This window comes from Molossus molossus, unplaced genomic scaffold (genome assembly GCF_014108415.1).
Source record: "Molossus molossus isolate mMolMol1 unplaced genomic scaffold, mMolMol1.p scaffold_m16_p_19, whole genome shotgun sequence".
Lineage (NCBI taxonomy): Eukaryota > Metazoa > Chordata > Mammalia > Chiroptera > Molossidae > Molossus > Molossus molossus.
In genome coordinates this window covers 9528715-9550120 of record NW_023425354.1, presented here as the reverse complement: position 1 = coordinate 9550120, position 21406 = coordinate 9528715, and the positions used below count along the sequence as shown (strand labels likewise).

The 21406-nt window shown below is 40.2% G+C and overlaps 1 protein-coding gene across 1 annotated transcript in view; it reads right to left on the bottom strand.

Moving 5' to 3' along the window:
- ABCA6 (ATP binding cassette subfamily A member 6) overlaps window positions 1-21406 on the bottom strand; it is a 54926-nt gene that overhangs the window by 12671 nt on the left and 20849 nt on the right. Inside the window, exons 12-26 of the mRNA XM_036269267.1 lie at window positions 20431-20541; window positions 19860-20035; window positions 19527-19646; window positions 19128-19266; window positions 18479-18569; window positions 17552-17691; window positions 14466-14582; window positions 13251-13419; window positions 12679-12845; window positions 10176-10309; window positions 8503-8640; window positions 8194-8301; window positions 7004-7177; window positions 6664-6777; window positions 828-947 (exon numbers count right to left, since the gene is read on the bottom strand). Coding sequence (XP_036125160.1) covers window positions 828-947; window positions 6664-6777; window positions 7004-7177; window positions 8194-8301; window positions 8503-8640; window positions 10176-10309; window positions 12679-12845; window positions 13251-13419; window positions 14466-14582; window positions 17552-17691; window positions 18479-18569; window positions 19128-19266; window positions 19527-19646; window positions 19860-20035; window positions 20431-20541 — 2018 coding nt within the window. The remainder of the gene's footprint in view (window positions 1-827; window positions 948-6663; window positions 6778-7003; window positions 7178-8193; window positions 8302-8502; window positions 8641-10175; window positions 10310-12678; window positions 12846-13250; window positions 13420-14465; window positions 14583-17551; window positions 17692-18478; window positions 18570-19127; window positions 19267-19526; window positions 19647-19859; window positions 20036-20430; window positions 20542-21406) is intronic.

Below are 21406 nucleotides of genomic sequence, written 5' to 3'. Positions count from 1 at the left end.
CCAAAGTATGTTCCTGACTGAGCTCTTCTGCTCATCTCATTGTACGTTTCTTTCCACTCGAATCATGGTCCGTTTCTTTAATGCTCCCTGGTCTTTCCTGTTTCAACACCTTTGCATCCCTCTACTGAACATGCTTCCCTCCTGCTACATTCTCCCTCCAGTTCATTCTTCCTCATTCTTCAGGACTGTGTTTAAACATTGCTTCCCCTTAGAAGAATTCTCTGACTCTCCAGAGCACATCAGCTGGGCTTCAGACTCTGCGCTTCTCCTTTGCAAACGTTAGGTCCCTTGCATTGACTGCCTTGAGGCTGGCCTTTGTCTCCACTACGCTCTGTGAAAGGTAGGACTGTACTATCTTGTCCATGAGATGTCCCCAATTACAAGCACCGTGCCTAACGTGGAATAGTGTTTAAAATATACTTGGAACGAGTGAATGATACTGTACATTGAGTGTATTTCTCGCAGTGGATAAGGAATACCCATGACACGGGGCAACATCTTCCAATCTGGCATTCGTTTTGAATAGGCGTATGTTTGGCAAAGTGCATACAGCAAAGCTTATTTAACAGCTTTACTGCGGTTCCATTTTCACGCCATGAAACCTACCCACTGTAAGGGTGGGGTTCTTAGGGAACGTGGAGAGCTGTGGAAGCAACACCGCAGCTGAACCTGAGAAGAGCCCACCGCACGTCCTCGCCGGCACCGCCCATTCCCTGCCCCGCCCAGATCCAGAGAACCCACGGCCGACGGTCTTGACAGACTTGGGCAAAGCATTTCAATAGGTTGCATAGTCAACATTAGGGACACCAGTTGACAACGTGTCTTACCTCTGCCAAAAAAATTAAAAATCCATCCAAGATGCTTGAGGGAACAATAATCATGCCAAAAACCAAGGCAGATAACTTGAACCGATATATTAAAATGAAGTCTATCAAGCCGCTGGAGGTCTACAAGGCAAGTTGAAATATATTTTGCGTCAGACCTGCTCAGTCATTGACATTTGAGAAAACATTTAAGATGTAGATGTTCTTATCCTATGTCTCATAAATCTCCTATATGCAGATACACTGCTTTCAGAAGGAAAAGGGAGAGGATACGCTTTCGTTAATGAGTATATGACTCCTAAAAAATCAGGATGTCCTCTCCCCTACCCTGAGGTTTTCTAAAATATGTTTTTTTCATTGCTTTTTTAGAGAGAGAGAGATAGAAACATCACTGTGAGGGAGAAACATTGTCCGGCCGTCTCCTGCACGCCCCCTACTGGGGATCAAGCCTGAAACCTGAGCCTGTGCCCTGACCGGGAATCCAACTAGAACCTCTCAGTCAGTCCATGCTCAATCCACTGAGCCACACGGGTCGGGTTAAAATCTATTCCAACTTTTTTGTTCTTGTTGGTTAATCCTCACCTGAGGATAGTTCTCCACTGATTTTTAGATAAAGTGGGAGGGAGGGAGGGAAGGAGGGGGGGAGAGATAGAGAGAGAGAGAGAGATTAATTAGTTGCCTCCCCTGCAACCAGGTAAGTGCCCTTGATCGGGAATCGAATCCATGACCCTTCGGTCCAAAGGCTGATGCTCTAACCACTGAAACAAACCAGCCAGAGCAACACTGAAGTTTCTAATCGTTATACCTGCTCCATCAATTCCCCATTTCACATACATGATTTTTCAGAGATTATACATTTTGATTGTAATGAACTCATTTTCTTTTAGCTTACTGCAAAATGTTGGGGTGGAGATAAAAATAACATTTTACTTTTCTAATTTGAGGATCAGTTTATTAGTAAACAAGTATGTTTTGAGCACTTTATTGAACCTTTGCTGAGTCTCATTAATGTATTAATTATAATAAAACTAGTAAGAATGAAAAGTGCTCAATTCATTGAATATTACACAAATGCCAGGGATTAAGAATTGAGCATAACGTGGCTGGTGTGGCGCAGTGGTTGAGCATCGACCCCTGCACCAAGAGGTCGCGGGTTCCTTTCCCAGTCAGGGCACATGCCCAGGTCGTGGGCCCAATCCCCAGTGGGGGGCATGCAGGAGGCAGCCAGTCACTGTTGTCTCTCACTGATGTTTCTATCTCTCTCTCCCTCACCCTTCCTCTCTCTCTCAAATCAATAAAGAAAAAAAAAAGAATTGAGCATGCACTGTTTACTTTAACCTCACAGCAACTCTATAATGTAGTTATTCTTATCATCCCTCCCTTTATATATTGGAAATCCAGGGTCCAGGGACATTAAATAACATCCTCAAAACGACACAGTTCGTAGGAACAAAGCTGGAACTGAAAACTATGGGTGGGCGTGACTGCTAAGTCTTTATGTCAGAAAACCATACTGTTTTGAAGAATTGTTATATACAGAGAATGTCCTATTGTTACTAAGTGAATTTAAAGTTATGGGAGAAAATGTAATGCATATATAAAAACAACTGGGGGGGGGGGGCACACAAAAAAACGTATAATCAAGGATTCAGTACGAGCACAGTAAGCGTGTTAGATGGGAAGTCCAGAGAGATTTCTCTCGCTGGGCAGCCCCACATCTCTCTACAAAGGTATTGCACAATTGTCCATGTCTGCGTATGTCTCTCCTTTTAGTTTTCATGACATCTCACTTCTCTATTTTTTCCCCCAGCTCCTTATTTTTGATAACAATGTGTCCTTTAGTCCAATTAGCTGACTCTGCTTATTCCACTAGGCCTCCATGTTTCTACTTTTGTGACTCGTTCTTTTCTTCCTTTCTCACCCACTGGAACAAGAGAAGATGTCAAAACGCATGAAAAGAAATATTGCATTGCCCGGGGTGCAGTGAGATGTGACCATGTGTCCACCACTGGGCTGAAATGTGGGCTGAAAGGATGCTTCCTTATTAGATAAGGGCCTAGGATACTCCTGAGGTGCCACACCCTTGGGGGTACAGGAGTCCACTGGACTCTAAAAACAAATTAACTATTGACTGTGACTTTACTTGGTGATGGGGAGACATTGCCTGTACTGTCCTTCCATGTATATCAAAGATCAAGAAAGGACATCAACATATGATACATTTATATACATGATCCTGCAAGTAATAAAACAATGACCTCAGTCCTAAGACGGGCATTAAACTGGTTTAAATGTACACTCACTGCATGGTGAAAGGTCAGTTATCATGCTACTTACCCTCAATACATATTTTGAATGAAATTAAAAGTTCTTGGTAAAAGGCATAAAGTTATTGCAAACTGCTTGAGGTCTCGGTGAAGATGTAAAACTTAGGCTACTCAAATCAAGATGCTGATCAACACAAATTTCACTTCAGTTGTTGATCATGCTACCATCTCTTCTTTTTCTAATCCTCACCCGAGGATTTCTTTTTCTTTTTGTTTTTTGTTTGTTTGTTTGTTTGATTTATCCTCACTCGAGGACAAATTTCCTTTTTTTTTTTTTTTCCAGATAGAGTGGGAAGGAGAGAGAGGAAGAGAGAGAGAGAGAAACACCGACGTGAAAGGGACCCATCGAGTGGCTGCCACCTGTATGACCCAACCAGAGCTGGGCAAAGGCAACCGAAGTACATGCCATTAGCGGGAACCAAACCCGGGTCTCTCTGGACTGCAGGCCGACACTTTAACCGCTGAGCAAAACCGTCCAGGGTGGATTATTTTATTTTATTTTATTTTTTTAGATAGAGTGGGAGGAGGGAGGGAAAGGGAGGAAGAGAGAGGAACATCGATGTGAGAGAGACACATTGACTGGTTGCCTCCCACATGACCTTGACCAGGGCTGGGGATCGAACCCACAACTGAGGTAAGTGCCCTTGACCAGGAATCAGACCCCTGGACTCTTTGGTTCGAGGGCTGACACTCTAACAGCTGAGCCAAACCAGCCAGGGCCCATCTCATATTTTTGACATGAGGAACAACATAAGGTCTGAGACCTGTTTTGTTCCTGAGTCTGTGACTAGTTTTCATGTGACCTTGAACAAGTTACTTAAATATTTTCACTCTAAGGAAATGAGGGGAATTATACTAGATAATGTTGAATTATTTTCAAATCTGACATTCCAGTATGCCATAAATATGTAGTTTCTTTTCAATGGTATAAAAATAAAATAAATAAACAAGTACACAAATAAATATTAAAAGGGGGAAGAAAAAGCAGAAATTATAAACACGTATTATACTATATCACTATGATGTAATTTTTTTACATTTTGAACAAAAATCTTTACTTTAAAAACTTTACTTTGCCTCTGTGATACTGCCTTATTTTAATACGCAATAATTCAAAAATGGATGGCAAAGGAAAAATGATATTCAATCATCTATAGATATATTTGAAAAATAGTGTTTCAGAGTCACCTGTTCGATTCTCTGCTGTGGTCCTTTATTTGCTATAGTTTGTTCCCGTCACAGTGAGAACATCTTAATCCACAAACGTTTGTCCACACACCTAACAGAAAAGGTGTTCTGCATTATCGTGACTTTCCCTAGAATGACGGTCAGGTTTCTTCATTTGCTCGCCTGTGCACGCGCAGCAGAGGAATTACGCAGGAGGAACTCGTCACGTGAGAATGCAGATTCTGTTTTGCCCTCTACCATGTTCTGAAGGAACTTTGTCCTCGTTAGACTTTCATCCCTTGTTGTACGTATGAACCGTATTTAGGGAAGTGGTCTCTGCTCCCTGAGCCAAGAGATGAAAGCTATGGTTCTGGAAGATTATGGTGTTTTAAGTTCGGGAAGGTCTGTCTTGTTCTGTGGAACTGATGCACTTTGAATTTCCGGAACTTGGATGAGAAAACTCTGTCTGCGTGTTTGTCCCAAAGCGTCACTGCGGAGCCTGCATCTCCAAGCAGAGCCCCCCCGCCCCCCCCCCGCCCTGCTTTTCCACTTAGAGCTGCAGGGTCGGGGCTGAGGGGGGTCTACTGTGGATGCCGACGTCCCGCCACCCGAGGGACTGTCAGATCTACACAAAGCACGGTGACTTGTGAGTATAAGGTAAAGCAGGGCCTGGTTTTTCACTTGATACAAAGAAAAACTACATTCCTACAGACTTGTCTGTGTCCTGGTCTGGAACGGCTTCTGTTTAAGGAGAACGAGACAAGAAGGACAAAGAGGCTGATTGCTCAGGACTGGAGACAATATGTTTAAGGAGTGTCTGGGGGGAACTCGCTGGGCTGTTCCAAGCCTCAGGATGGCACTAACAGACCTGTCCACAGTCCTATCGGCAATACCCCTGACATTGCTTGAACATCAGCTCTGAAAGAGACTTTCATTCAGAGTTGAAACTACTCGAAAATACAAAGTTTGTTAACTTTTGCTGGACATCTGTAAGAGTGGGAAGGAAATCAACTATGCGTCAGAGTCTTTTCTCGGACATCTGCACTGCCTGCCCAGCACCTGGGTTCACATGGGCAAAGGCAGTCAGTCTGTGGACTGAACTACCAGCTCCGCGCAAATGTGAATGGAAGGACTAGCGTGCCAGGCCCTCATGCCTGCCTTGACGCCAGTCTTCCAAGTGAGGTGCAGTATCTCTGAACTCGTACTGCATCGTCCTGCTGGTGGTAAGAGGGGTAGTCATAGACATTACCTGCTGAATGCCCAGAAATACAATCTAGAGAAGCCAGATCAGAGTACTGTCCACTGAGAAGGGATAAGGCAACGGCTACCTGCTGACCAGAACAGTCTAAGGCCAATTCCTGATAGAGGCCAGTGGGCGACTGCAGACGTGTTTTCTTAGCAGATGCTTCTGCTTCCTCTTGTGGTTTCAGGACTTCAACTCCAACAGTTGGGAGCTGCGTTTGCAAGACAGACATTGCTCCACCACTGGTTTGAGGGTATCAGCTAAAAGGAACCCACAGTGCTGGGATTAGGCACTTTGGGTTTCTTTTCATCTTGGGTGTCCAGAGTCTTGGGAAAGATTTCCATCCAAGTTTTCAGTAATCTTGAACTTCTAGTAATCATTCATTCATATTTACTCATAAATGCTCTGCCATATGTATAAAAACATGTTTGATCTCTGAAATTATTAGCATCTTAGGTTAAAAGACAACTTCTTAAAGACTGTAGAAATGGACTGTACTGTCAGGTTTTATCAATCCAATTATTATTGTTGTTATTATATTATTATTTTGGTTAATTCTTACCCGAAGGTATTTTTCCATTTATTTATTTATTTTAAGATAGAGTAGAAAGGAGGGAGGGTGGGAGGAAGAGAGAGAGATAGAGAGAGAGAAACATCTATGTGAGCGAGACACATCGATTGATTGCTTCCTGCATAAGCCCAACCACGACCAGAGATTGAATCCAGGTATGTGCCCTTGACTGGGAATCAAACCGGAGACCCTTGGGTCTGAGGGCCAGTGCTCTAACTGCTGAGCCAAACCAGCCATGGCTATCAAACCAATTTTGTCCTGCTATTGCCAGGAAGCCCTGTTTTCTGAAGGATTCATAAACTCAAGAGTAGTTTCCTGGGCTTTGGGTTTATACAATCTAGTCGAGGGACTGTAGGCGGATTCTGCAGGGACACTGCTGAATCAGTAACGTGTCACATTCTTTCTCCTTTCTCAGGGGCAATCTCCAGGCATCCCTATCCTATTGCTCAGGGCAAAGGTGACTGTGTTTTCTGTTACACTACAACTACAGGAAAGAACCCCTTTTAGTATATATATTTATTACATACTTACGATAAAGAAGCAAAATGACCAAAGGCCACTATTTTTCCTCCTCTTTCGAAAAATAAATGATATCACATATGTCAAAAAGACGAGAGAAGCTGCATAACCAATCGTAATTACAACCTAAAGATAATATGAATAATATCAAAGTCAAAACATAAGATATTAGTGGAGGGAAATTTTACATTGGAAGCATTTTTAAATATCTTATTGAATATTCACTTTGAATTTTTTTTGTCTTAGTTTAAGACAAAATAAAAATGAAAATGTCTTGATTATATAAAACACAAATGTAAAAATCTGTCATGAATTGCCTTATAAGACAATCTCTACATAATGTTTTACTTACCAGAGCAAACAAAATTCGACTTGTGATATAAACTTCCACTATGTTTATTAAGTAGATGATTAATAACATTGCCAGGAGTAGGAAAGCGAAGAGGCTGACATCCACCAGGGCCTGCCCAAACCAGTAGGCCGAAGGGTAGAGGCCTGAAATCCACAGCTGGGCCTTAGCTCTCCTCTGACAAAAAACACAGGATACACATAGACCCAATTAAAATCCAAATCCGAAACAAAAGCATTGGGAGATAGGTTAAATAGACTCGAATCTAATAATTTTAATTCTTCTAATAATTTTAATTATGCATATACTGTTTAATGGCATTTAGCTCATTGCATTAAGGTGACCATTTTAAAAATGAGTATGTTTTCATTGTATAGGTTTGATTCCCAACACCATCTCAACTTACGCATAATAAATAGAAAAGCAGATTTCATAATGATCAAGGGATAAATCTCCTTCAAAAGAAATATTATTTTATGACCCGAAGAAAAATAAGTTCTCCATTATCCAGATATGCTTTGGGAGAGTTACTGGCTCAGAATGGGGAAGGATGAGTCATCTAAATCTTCTACTCTTTGACTTGAATAATGGACATAACCAAACACAAATATAACAAACAACTGTATTCCCCACAGCAAAAAGGGAAGGGGATTCGGGTCTTAAATCTGGTCTTCAATTTCAATATCAATGATTTCTTCTTTGTAGTTAAGAAATAATATAGTCAAATGTTTTATAATAGTCCCCTTTGAAGGCTCGGATTAACCCGAATCCCTATAAATCACTGTACATTTCCTTTAATTTTGAAATAAAAAGTATTTTGTGCTTTTTTTTAAATTTATTTTTTTATCAATATATTTTTTAAATTTTTGTTACAGATGCTTCTCATTTTTCCCCACTGACATCCTCCCCCCCATCCCCCGCCCCATCCCCAGCTTTGTTGTCTGTGTTCATTGGTCATGCATATACGCATGTACGTCCTGTGGTTTCTCTCCTCCGGCCTCAACCTCCCTCCTCTGTGGCTTGTGCTTTCAGAAGTAAATGTCTGACTTGATAGAAATCGTGCTTCACTACATGGTCTAAATTAAACGTATGCCTAAATGCTTTCCTCACAGGATTGTCATTTTGAACACACAGCATTTACAACGCAGTTACTGAGGTCCCTGAAGTCTGTCTTTCCTCTGCCCTGTTCTTACCCTATAATCGCTGATGCTGCCCATGGCGATGTAGGGAGAAATGCTGCACATGGTGAAAAACAGGAAAACAGAGCCGTCCGGCAGCCCCGTCCAGGTCAACACGTAGTTCTGCAAATGCAAAAGGCATTGAAGCTAGTGAATATTTTAAAAAATTAAACAAATACTAATAACCAAAAAGTGGTTAAAAGGTAAGGACAAAATTAATTGTTTAGGGTTAACAATCAACGATAAATATTTAAGGGCTAAAGAAGGAACACAGGTGTCTTGGCAAATTCCTAATTGTTCAGAAGGAGCAAATCCAATACTTACTAAAGGAAATGGGCTTCTCCCGATGCGAATCTGCTGTGTGTGGTTAAGCATTCGAAGCAGACCGTTGCTGAGAATGTTCATAAGAATAGGGAAACAGTGCAGTCTCTTGGTATTGCACACAACTGAAAACCTATAATCCTTCAAATAAAGACAAATGAAATGTTAATTCTGAATAACTAAAGAACAAAGATTTTAGGGAACATCATGAACAAAATAAGCTGTTGACCAAAAGAGATCCAGAGACATGGAAGTAGGGAACAGACTGACGAACCTCAGAGGGATGCAGGGTGGGAGGAGTGGAAAGAGATAAACCAAAGAACGTATATGCCCATAGGCACAGCCAATCACCAAGGACATCAGGCTGGGGAAGGCAGGAGAGGGGTGGGAGTGGGGAATAGGGGTCAATGAGGAGAAAAAGGGGGCATCTGTAATACTTTCAACAATAAAAAATAAAGAAAGAAAATAAAGAAAGAACAAAGAAAAAGGTCAAATGTAACAGTGCCATATTCTAGCTGCGTGGCCCTCTTCAAGTTGACTGACGTCTCTGAGCAGCAGCATCCTCATCTGGGAAGGGTATATATAATAAATGGGTCCTCGTACAATTTCAGTGGGATAATGTGTATTAGATCCTAGCACAGTCAGCAATATGAATTTTTATCAGTATTACTAACTTTGGATGAAGTTGTCCTTACTTTGCTGACCAGGACATTTCAGCTGATGGGAGGTACAAGCGGCCCTGCCGAGGAAACTGTTTCCGTTTGCAGGGAGCAAGCAAAGGAGCCCTGTTCTGGACAGGAAACAGGCATGGGATTCATATAATATTCATGACTACACTGCCAGCAAAGCACTTTCCAGGACAGTTTCTAGGACAATGTGTATGTTCTTCAGGTTTATGACAATGTTCCTACATTATCAAGGGGTTCGATATTGTGTAAATGTTACCAAGAGTTCATGTAATAAACAGGCTGGATAAGTCACGGGTAAAGCAACTGCCTGGCGATGTAGTTCCCCACCCTGAGATGACACTGAGTGTGACGCACTTAGTTTAGGTAGAAGTGAATTCAGTGTTACCTCTTCTCCCCTTGTGGCAGGAAACAAAGAGGGAGCTTCACATAATTTGACTCCAGTTTTCATTAGAATGTAAGTAAGACTCAGAGTTGACTTATGATTATGAGGTATTTCCAATAGTCTCGTTCCTGGAAGGATCTCTATTGCTTGCACTCTTTACCCAAATTGAAACATGTCAAGATAGTAGGCAGAAAAAACTTTCCTCAGAGATTGCAATGGCTATAAGAGTATCTAATGTATTTTCTCAACATATAAAAAGCCTGTTTGGGTAGTTAGCCATTGAATAGAATCCCTTAAATTAATAATTATCTTGGTTGGTAACCATAAGTTCTAATATTTTAATAAGTTTGAATAATGCAATTATATCCAGCTACTCTGAAATATTAAAAAAAAAACAATCATCTAATTCCAACGTTAAGATAAAAAATGTTTTACAAAAACTTACTTAAACTTCACAAATGATTTAACAACGACCCAAAACGTTTTGAGTCAAGTTGCTGTACACTAGCTAGGTTGACTTTCCACAGTTTTCAAGACAGTTAAAATACAGCACTCGATCAATTTTTTTCATAAAAACAAACACGAGACGCAAGAGGCAAACATACCTTCTGTTTACCAGACACTACGATGACTCCATTGTATGACAGATCATCAGAGCTATTTCTATTTTTAAAGTCATCTATTTCCAACAGTATATTTTGATGCTTCAGGGACTGTATGAAATCTTCAATATTTGATCCTGGTATTAAATTAGTAACAGAAGACCATATAAAGTAACAACATATATGTCAATTTTTAAAAATAAACCATATACACAATTTAGATTTATGTTATGTGAAGACATGACTCTTTAGGCATCACAATAATAATATTGTCCCATGAAAGAGAATCCATTCTACCATCTTCTACAGTGATACCTCGGTTCTCGAACATAATTCGTTCCAGGAGGACGGTCGAGAACCGAATTGTTCGAGAACCGAAGCAATGAAACCCAATAGGAAAGCGTGACTCCACAAAGCGTGACTCTCTCTCTGCACTCACACTGATGACGCGAGCAAGGCGCGCTGGGCCGAATGAACGCCATTCGGCTCAACTCGGCTCATCTCGGAAGTTCGAGTTCCAAATATTTGTTCGGATTCCAAGACAAAAGTTTCTCGAATCTCCTGGTCGAATACCGATTTGGTCGAAAACCGAGGCGTTCGAGAACCGAGGTATCACTGTATTTATCAAATCTTACACTGTGATGAGTTAGCTTTATAATTCTATTTAATGAAGTTAACGTGTGACTAGTAACACAATATAATTCTATTTTATGACCCTTGGTTTAAAAAAATATACTTGAATTCAATAGTTTGTGGAAATACAATAATTATATGAAGAATACTTCTAACTGGTTAGCCTAAAATGCCCAATAATAGCTCTTCCCTCGCTCCCTTATTTTCCAAATAACAGAAAAGTAAATATATGTAGGTGTATATATGAAGGTATTTTAACACATAAATGTAGTTTACTTATCCCCATATATATTACATACATATATTTTTTCGTTAGGAGGTGAGAAATGAAGAGTGCCACTATCAGACCATAGTTGTTGTTAGGGTTCTAACTAAGAAAACAGAAAGAAGAGCTGAGAAAAACCCACAGTCTCTAGCATACAGGAGCCAACAACTATAAAGAAAAAACCAATTTCCAGGGTATCTAATTCAGAGCAGACAAATTCAAGGGGCAAAGTAGGCTCTGAAGCCAGAGTCAGGCTCATTAATGGGTTGACCACACCCAGAACAAGATGACCACAGGCTCCCTCCTCTGCTCCACAGAGCAGGAGGCAGCTGTACTTGTCCTCAGAATACAAGTCCCCAAATCTACTTTCTCCAAGACATTATCTGGGAGAAACAACAGTCTACAGAAACTCCAGGCAATGAAAAGACAGAATGGAATGAAGAAAGGAAAAGGAAGGACTGTCGTTTTTGGCTCATTTGGTCTTTGAAGTGGGAGTTGGGGACAGATGGGGTTTGGGCATCAGGAAAATAGGGCCAAGCCCCAGATGAGTTAGGATTCCCACTGGGTAGGAAAGGGCACCCGCACAGGAAATAAGTCTCCTTGCATCTTAGGGCAGCCACACTGAGGGAGACAGACAGGGCTGCTCCGATGACAAGATGAACCTCGTCCCAGCAATCGTGAATTTTTGAGAGATAAAGGAACAAGATGGCATGGCAGCTCCCAACTCAGCTAACTGAGCAGAGGGAAGAGAAAGGAAGGAAGTGAAGGCCCTAGATTGTTCTCAGAGACACTGGAGAGGGAAACCCATGCAGGAGACAGCAACAGGTTGAAAGGTAAAGAAATGATTCTAGGTCTTGGAAATCAAATACACAATTAGCAGGCCTTCCTTTTCCTTTTTTCATTCCATTCTGTCTTTTCATTACCTTTAAGGTAGTAGAATGAATAAAATTTACTTTCTAAAACTCAAATGGAAACCAACAAGAATGAGAAATAAAGACCACTTGTGTTTAAAGAGGAAACATCTGTAATCTTGAGTCACAAGTGGATATGCAGTGGGCAGAGGAACTCTTCAAAGGAACTCCCACTCTGAATAGATTATGTTAACATTTTAGAAAAAAAAACCTTCTTCTGCAAAGTTAAATGAAAAGTTAAATGAGCAGTAGATGTAAGCAGGGAGACAACAAGTACCCATTACTGAGGCTAACAGGAGCACAAATACCAAATTGTTAAGGAATCTTCCTCGATCCTATTGAATCTCTACATGTCAATCCATGTGTATAATAATTAAGGGAGAGGTTGGGCTGCTGCAACAAAGAGATCTCAGAATTGAGTGGTTCAATCAAGATAGAAGTTTGTCTCTTACACTGTCGATTGGGGTCCTCAGACAGAGAAGCAGCCCTCCTCTACCAGGTTAAGTAGTGGTCCAGGATCCTTGTCTTGTCCCCTCATCCCAGCCCCTCTATACTCAGAGAAAATGTACACAGTTCCTCAGAAATTGCTTGCTATTCAAAAAGTCTAAACACACACTTTCTTCTCTTATGATTTGCTCTCTCCGCCTCTACATAGAAATAACTTATTTCTGGATTTAAATTTTGTGTTTCTGTTCACCTGTGTTATTGATGATCAATAGGCTGGTAAGAGGGTCTCGGGGAAGTTGTCCAGGGGAGAGGAAATACAGTTCAGGTTTAAATTCCCAATCACTCTTTTCGACTAACACAGCTTCAACAATCAGTTCCACAGTCATTGGGAACAGTGCAATCCCAAATACCAACAGTCTACCAATAGAGAAAAAAATTACCACATGAATCTGAAGGAATTGTATTTATTCAGTCAGGCATTTCACAAATATTTGTAGTATAGCAACTTGACTCTATGCCAGCCATAATGATAAGTGCTAAAATTTTGGAAGTCATACCTTAGATGCTCCACAGTACAAGAAGACATTGCTATATCAACACCAAGCAATCAAACAATGACAACTAAACAGACCTGTGGATAAGGCTAATCAAGTGTTAACCTACAGATATTCCCACTGAATACTTATAAAACCAAATGCTGCATTTATCTATCTATCCTCTGGCAGGAATGTTGGGTGTTCTGTTCTAGTTTTACATTTTATTCTGGTTTAGCCTTTCCTTGAAACTCACTGTCCAGTAGAATCACAGTATTCTGACACTCACAGGGTCCACAGTGCGTTCTTCCCATGTTTTAGCTTTAAGAAAGAGAGCCGGGCTATTGCACAGAGCTGCATTCTCCAGAGCTCCCAGTCACTCACAGTCTTCTGAATTTCAGGAAGAGACGAGTAAGCTGGATCCATCTCACGTAGGTTTTCTGGGTCTCTCCTCATCTCTACTTGTTCAAAATAAACACACATGTGTGCACACACACCCGCACACAGAAGTTATTAATGTCATTCCTGGGTCATCACAGATTTCTCTTGTTAGAGAAACATTGTTTTGCGATGTTTATGGTTACAAAACAAACAAGGTAAGCAACAAATTATGTTCATCATGTCCACCTTCCATAACCTCAATGATAAAATATTCTGGATTCATACCAAAAAAAGAATTCAGTAAAGGGTGATCTCATTATGCCCAGTCTTTCAAAAGGCCCAGGAGGTCCGATACGTAACAATATTCTGAGGAACTTCAAGAAGTCTTCTCCACAGAAAGAGCCAATCCTTGATGTCTAAATGTCTACTGTTAAGGTATCAATAACTTAGAAGTCTAGGTGAGAGACGACCAGCTCTGAAACCACAAGACCTGTATGTGATTTTCAAATATCTGATTTACAAGTGGTATAATTTGGGGAAAATCACTTAACTGCTCTGAGGTCTGATTGTCTCATGTGTAAAATGGTTCCAGTTTCACTTGTTGGATTGGTTATTGCAGGAGAGCAATGCAATGCAGCCACCCAATGATCAAAGTGTCTGGCATACGCCCTCCCTAAATGACAGCTCTTACTGTGATCACCCATTAAAATACACAAAAGATGATTCTAAGCCTTTCCCCCGCGCGACCTTAGTGGAATTTTATACATGAACAAGCTGAGTGCAATTTTTATACAAAATATCTGCTCAGCCTTCATGAGCATGATTGAGAGCATTTCACATCCTCAAAGTATCCAAGAAACAGGGTGCATCTGGGGATAGAAGAAAACTGCCCAGAGAAGAAGTCAATAGTTCCGAATGTACATTTGGTTTATTCCAAGAGGGGTCTGTGTTCAGTCCTAGTAATGATGTTATAAAACAATGACTGCCCTTCCGAAACAGCAATGTCAAATTTGGAATGAGTAACATTCTTTAGTGTGAATCAGCTATAAGACATTATAAAATACTAAATTTGTATATGATCACTTGGGAATTGATTTTATATGAATTATACAAGTGAATTTACCTGGCTCAATAGGTGATATTTCTTCCACTTTCATGAAGACTTCATTCAGAGTTGACACAGAAATATCATAACTCATCACACCTTGGCCAGAATCCTTATCAAGATCACTGAAAAGGTCTAAGGTAACAGATAGGAATAGATGCATGTGAAATACCACATCAGTAACTAAACCTAGTAAATTAACACATTTAAAAGATGATGCAGAATATTGTTCATAAACTGTATATTTTTGCAATATCATAGTAAGCACAAGCAAACTTTCACTGGGGTGCTCTCCCCTTCTGAAATTAATATGTCAGACCTTCACTTCTATCCACAAACTGTCTGCATGTCTGCACTTTGTCTTATTCTCAGCTCATGAACTTCCTGCAAATGTCTTTGAGGAAATATAAGCCATCAGAGAGAGCATCATCTTCTATCCTCTGCATCACTCTGGGTCTGTATAGGTAGAAGACTTTTAGCTGCTCCCACCAAAGGCTACCTTTTGACTTGTGTTCTAAATTCCAACCCCTTTGGACATCTCAGGGACTTTCCCCAAATTATCTGTTCTCTCTGTCTCTCCTTTCTTCCTCCCTCGCCATCCTGACTTATCAACTTTTTCTACATGTACTGGGTCATGTAAGGTTGGCCATTAAAAAAAGGCAAGCAAAAAAATAAATCGATAAATATCTTCCCCCTACACACACACACACACACACACACACACACACGGCTCAAACATATGTATACTTTGTTTCATTTAATTTATCACATTTTATTCAACCTAACCCCCACAAATCCAAATGCTATTCCCTGTCCTTCCACAGAGAGACATCGATGTGAGAGAGACACATCAATTGGCTGCCTCCTGCAAGACCGCAGCCAGGGTTGGGGACCAACTGACCCACAACTGAGGTACGTGCCCTTGACCAGAATCAAATCCACAACTCTTTGGTCCATGGACCAACACTCCAACCACTGAGCCAAACTGGCCAGAGCAATTTCACATTTTTTTTTATCCTCACCCAAGGACATTTTTCGATATTTTGTTCAGATAGAGTAGGAGAGATACAGAGAGAGAGAAACATTGACATGAAAGGGACACATCGAGTGGTTGCCACCAACACCACCCAACCAGTGCCGGGGACAAATTGCAAGGGAGGTACGTGCCCTTAGCTGGAACCAAACCCGGGTCTCTCTGGACCACAGGCCGACGCTCTAACTGCTGAGCCAAACCAGCCAGGGCCGATTTCACATTTTTTAATTCAATTGTCAATGCTTTTTGTTTGTTTTTATTCCTTAAACTGGTCTTTCTCTCTCAAAAAAACAAAACAAAACAAAAAAACTCAGACATTCAAAGCTGTTGAATATTCCCTCCTTCTAGAAACATTTTCTCCCTTGAGTTAATACGAACATATTCTCCTGTTTTTGTCTTCAACTTCCCCGAGGGCTCTTGATTCCCAACACCCTCTGACTCCTCCTCTGCTGTCTCCTGAAGGCTCAGTCCTAGACCACTTTCCATTTCCGGCACTCTGATACCATCTCTTTGCGTTAACTCCATCTGTATCCAGTGATCCCCAAATCCAATTCTCACTTCCTTCTCTGACTTCCAAAATCTTAAACCAACTAGATGTTTGGCCACTTGACAGCTCCACTTGGGAGCCTAAAAGCATCTCAAAGTAAACATTTCCAAAAGAGAACATTAAGTTACCTTTCTCCATTTTACCCAACTGCCCCTCCCATCATTTTACAGTAAATGTCATCACCTTCCACCCAGTGACTCAAACCGAAATTCTCTAGGTCCCTCTTGACCACGTTTCCTTGTGCTCCACAGACTGGCCATCAGCTAGATTCTTTGGCTTTATCCACAAATATGTTTCAAATCCCCCCACTTCCATCCACCTTTCTACTGGTGCCATGGTAGCCCAATGACCATCACCATCATCTGTCACTGATCCCTCTGACATGGTCAGATGGTTGGTCTCCCAGTGTCCATTCTTATTCCTCTAGAACCTGAGTGATCTTTTATATCCAGAGAATGAAAATACAAGTCACATCACATCAATCCCCTCTATAATGACTTTCAGTACTTTCTCAGCACATCCATAAAATCCAAAGACCATGTCACAGCTTCTGAAGCTTTATACGAGAGAGTCTCTATCTATTCCTACTCTTACCCATCCCCACTGGCCCCTCTACTTCCTCACTCACTGAACTCCAGACACCCCTTTTCCCCCGGTGCTTGGAGTACTTTGAACCATTTTCTTCTTGCGGCATTCTGACACTTTGTGCAAACCACAACCTGACATCAGTCATCTCTCTGATCCATAGGCCTTGTTTGTTAGTTTATGATACAGCTATACATAGTTTGGTTTATTGTGTGTTTGCACATCTCTCACCCAATGGAATGTAGGTTCTAGGAGGGTAGGACCTTGTAAGTCTTATATATTCCTGTACCCTTAGCATCTTGAGCAGTACCTTTTATATAATACATTCCCAATAAACATTTATTGTGTAATATTCCATGATGGATACTTGGAGAAGCCGCTATATTGGACAGGGTGGTGGTCCAGCAAGGTCACTGCGAGGAGCTGGATGAGTACTGAGGTTACAGAAGCACTGTGTCTCCTCATGTCTGCACATGGCCTGCAACGGACTGTCCTGCTGGGACACAGTACGCCCCTGGCCTTGCAGAGGCCTGGGATTTCCCTGAGGAGGCTCTGCAGTGTGCTAAGCTCATGTTGAGCACAAGCCATATAAGTCAGAAAATGAATGTTTCTGGACACATCTCTTAACCAAGGATGGTTAGGAAGTAGCAAATAAACACCCCAGCTTTCTCACCCCTCTGGTGACGTAATTCTGAGCCCCGGCTCGATAATTCAAACTTCCCCAGCTTCTTTCTCTTCCCTCTCTCATGTTCCCAGTTCCTCCTGGTGCTTCTAGGCATAAGTTACCTAACAAATTGCACTAAAATCCTCACCTCAAGTTCTGCTTCTTAGGAAACGCATCCTAAAATGAAATCCAAGTCCACTACACAAGAAAAGTTGTAAAAATAATGTAAACACTTGTTCCCAACTTTAATTCCATTGTAATCATATTTAAGTTACCTGGAAATGTATTTGTCCTTTCCATAGGCAAAGTGTACACCAGCTTTTCTTTGCTTTCTGTTTTTAATTTAGCATCGGGGATGTGATGATTGATGAGGGATGTTATTTTTTCTGGATCACATGTTTCATTTCTGTACAAACTAATGTTTAAAAGAAAAGACAATACACTTGTGTTTTCTCCAGGGCTATCACAAAAGAGGAGCTTTCTACTGAATATCTAGCCTTTGAGTACTACTTTACTTGGCTTTAGGGAGCAAACAAAATGAGCTAATAATTAATGATAATAATAATAATGCCATCAGTTTGAAAAATCTTCTGGTCTATACAGAGAAGGTGTATAAACTCAGAACAACTACAAATATACAAATACATGATGGGATTGAAACTTGATATATACCAAGTAGAAAGACAAATAGAAGGAGGTGAGAACATTCAACAGAAGAGACTTCTTAGGGAAAATCGTTATTACACCAGACTGTGTAGATATCAGAAATTAGTGGCTATTAGAAAAATCTGGCCGAATGGCATGCTTCATTTGTCCAGAGAGTTTTTGTTTTAATTCTTTGCCTGGACACACTTCTTGTTAGACAGAGCCCTCTTTACTCTCTGCCCCCCGATTTACTCCCATTTTTGATACTAGCTTCTGAAATTATTTGATCTTGTACCCTATGGAAGAAGGAAACTATGCCACAGGGTTGCATGGACCAGCTGAGGAAAACGGAGGGGAGTCCATGGAGCAGCCCTGCTATGACCTATAAGTCTGGGCTGATAATTCTGAAATTTTGCTCATCACAATGGGATGCAGGAAAAACAATGGCCCAGAGCTAATCATAAGGCCCAATCTCTCTCACAATTATCTACCTTTTTGATAAACCAGTATTGAAAATACGGATATAGATATATCCAATTTATCCCCAAATTCTTTACCTTAAGTGATATCCAAGACCCCATTTTCTCCTCAAAAAGACAGAAGAGCCTGCACACATCAATCTCCCATTGGACATGATCACTTTTCTATCTGAGTAAAGAGGAGCAAGAGGAAAAGGACAATAGGAGTCATTTCTTCCCTCTCTAGAAAATACAAATGAAGAGTCAATGCTCAGATTTCCATAGAAGCGTTCTATGGGCATTGCCATTTCTACTATCTGTTAAAAATTTTGAAATACACATTAAAATGGATACACTTAAAGAGAGCTTATGAGTTCCAGTTCACTTTAGTGTCCTTCAAAATGTAAATTAAAAAAAAAAAAAACAGAAATTACTTGGGTGCATTTTCCATTCTGAACGGGATGCTAAAGGATGCATGAATATTTTCAACCAAATATATATTAAAGAATAATTGAATGTTTACATTCATTGAGAGCTGATCTGGGGGGGGGGGATCACAATTTTTTATTAGTGGTCAAAATCTCACGACCACGCAGTAGAGGAATTCTACAGAGGGACTAGCGGGCTCCTGTCATCCCCAGACGGCTGTGCTAGTAGCACCCCGAGGCAACGAGAGCAGGGCTGTGGCCCTGGAAATAAATATTGCTCAAATTCATTATTGTAGCACGAAGAGAAAATCAACAGTCACCAGCCAGGACGTCAGCCTCATCTATGACATTGGTACTCAAGAGGATCACACGGTCTGCTTTGCGCTCCTTGAGGAAGCTCCACACTCGCTGCCTTGAAAAGGGATCCAATCCAGCCATTGGCTCATCTAATAGCAAAACCTACAGAGGATGATGACAGGTGAGATATGTCTCTCTCCCAAGTTAACGATTTCCTGATGATAGCATGGAAAGCAATAAAAACCAAAAAATATTAACTATCCAACCATTTATGTCTGATATACTTGTAGTCATAGTTGAACAGAGCAGATTCTCTCCTGGTACATAATAATGGAAACTCTACTATTTTTAGTGGTAAAAGAAGAGCTTGGCTTTTTATTGATATTCCATCTGCATTCCTCCACGGGCATGATGGCACTTACCTGAGGATCTCCTAAAATGGCAATTCCAAAGGTCAGCTTTCTTTTCTGTCCTTCACTTAAATGTTTAGCAAGGTTATCCTGAATGTTTTGTATGTCCAACTCCAATAAAATCCTTTGTACCTGTAGAAGAAAATATGCAAAGCTTAAAATCCAAGATAATTCATATTATGCAGTTTTAACTGTTCCTTACACATCAGTAGATATTTTATATAGAACCTCAATGTCTAAAGTCTATTCATAACTAGAGAGGTCATTCACTAAGGGGAATTCTGTGGTCATGATTTAATTTGACAAATGGTTGGCAGTTTAATTAATCCAAGCATGCCCATCTACCTCTTGATCGACTTCCTGTGGCTGAATCCCTTTAATTTTAGCAAACAGCCTGAGGTTTTCCTTCACAGTAAGTGTGTCAAATTGAACATTGAATTGAGGACAAACACCAGTTTTCTTTCTGATTTCCTCCAAGTGTTGCATTTCAGAGAGATTTTTATTGTAGATGGTAACTGATCCTAAGAAAAGAAGTGAAAGATAATTTAACATTGACAAGATAATACATTTTGTTGAAGCTTTGGAGATCTTATACGTGAAAATATTTGCATATATACATAAACATCTAAAATGATGACTTCATATTTAATAACAACTATTAATCATTCTTAACATAAGCTTATGCTTAGAGTAGCATATATTCCCCCTGTAACATAATGTATCAATGAAATAAAGATAATTTTCATAAAAATGGGGGAAATATATTCAAAATCATATAGTTCTGATAAATACTTTTAGATAAACAAACATTATTTTCTCTTAAGGTATCAAATATAAAGCCTGAAATGAGAAAGGTGACATATGACCTCATTCTATGATCAGACATCTTGCCTTTGAGGAATTTCTTTTTGCTCACCTTCTGTTGGAACCGACAACCCATTAAGGATGTTTAGCAAAGAAGATTTGCCAGCTCCGCTATGACCCAGAATTGCTGTGATTTGACCTTCATATATGTCAAACAGCAAGCCTGTTGTTAAAATAAAATATCAACATCTCAGAGGGCATTAGGAAAGGCTGGTTCTAAAGACAAAATAAAAGCTATATACATTCACATGCTCATATGTGCACATTTATAGACACTGGAAGTAAGTGTAGTGTTTATATTTGGAATTAGAGTTCATTTTATCTTCTCACTCCAGACAAGAGGTAGTCCTTGCAGAAGTTGAAGATGTGTAGACCTAAAAAGTTTATGGTTATTGATGAGTGCGAAAGTAGCTAACTATGTGCTCTGGGCATTGAAATAATAAAATTTTAAAAATACCTCAACATATCCTTGGCTGAAATGAAAAAAAGAAACCACAGATCTACATAGTGTTTGATGAGGAAAACCTGATAAAGGGAGAATAAACTTGCTCATACAAGTACATTAAATTCTGAAAGAAAGCTCTAATCTCAGAGCAATAAGCAAGACCTTGAGTTAAGGGGTGCTGCATTCACTGGAAAAGGAACACAATGAAAACACAAAGGACAGAACTCTTAACTTTCAAGAGGATCTATGGCTTACTTAAATATTTGTTATAGAAAACTGTATTTGTTAGAATATTTAGCATCATATATGTTGGCTCATTCAAAACACTAAACTACGTGCGTCATAGAATACTGACTCAAGAAATTTAATTTATGGTCAATGGTGTTATTCATTTTGTTTTAGTTCATCTCACCAGCACATGTAAATTATGTGATTTTTCTGGCTAGTACAAAAAGTTTATCAATTTTACATCTAAATGTTCTTTCCTCATAGTACAAATAAAATAAAATATTCCTCATTGAAAATTCATCCCAAAAAACAAAATGAAATTGCAATTTTTATTGTATGATCCCATTTCTGTAGA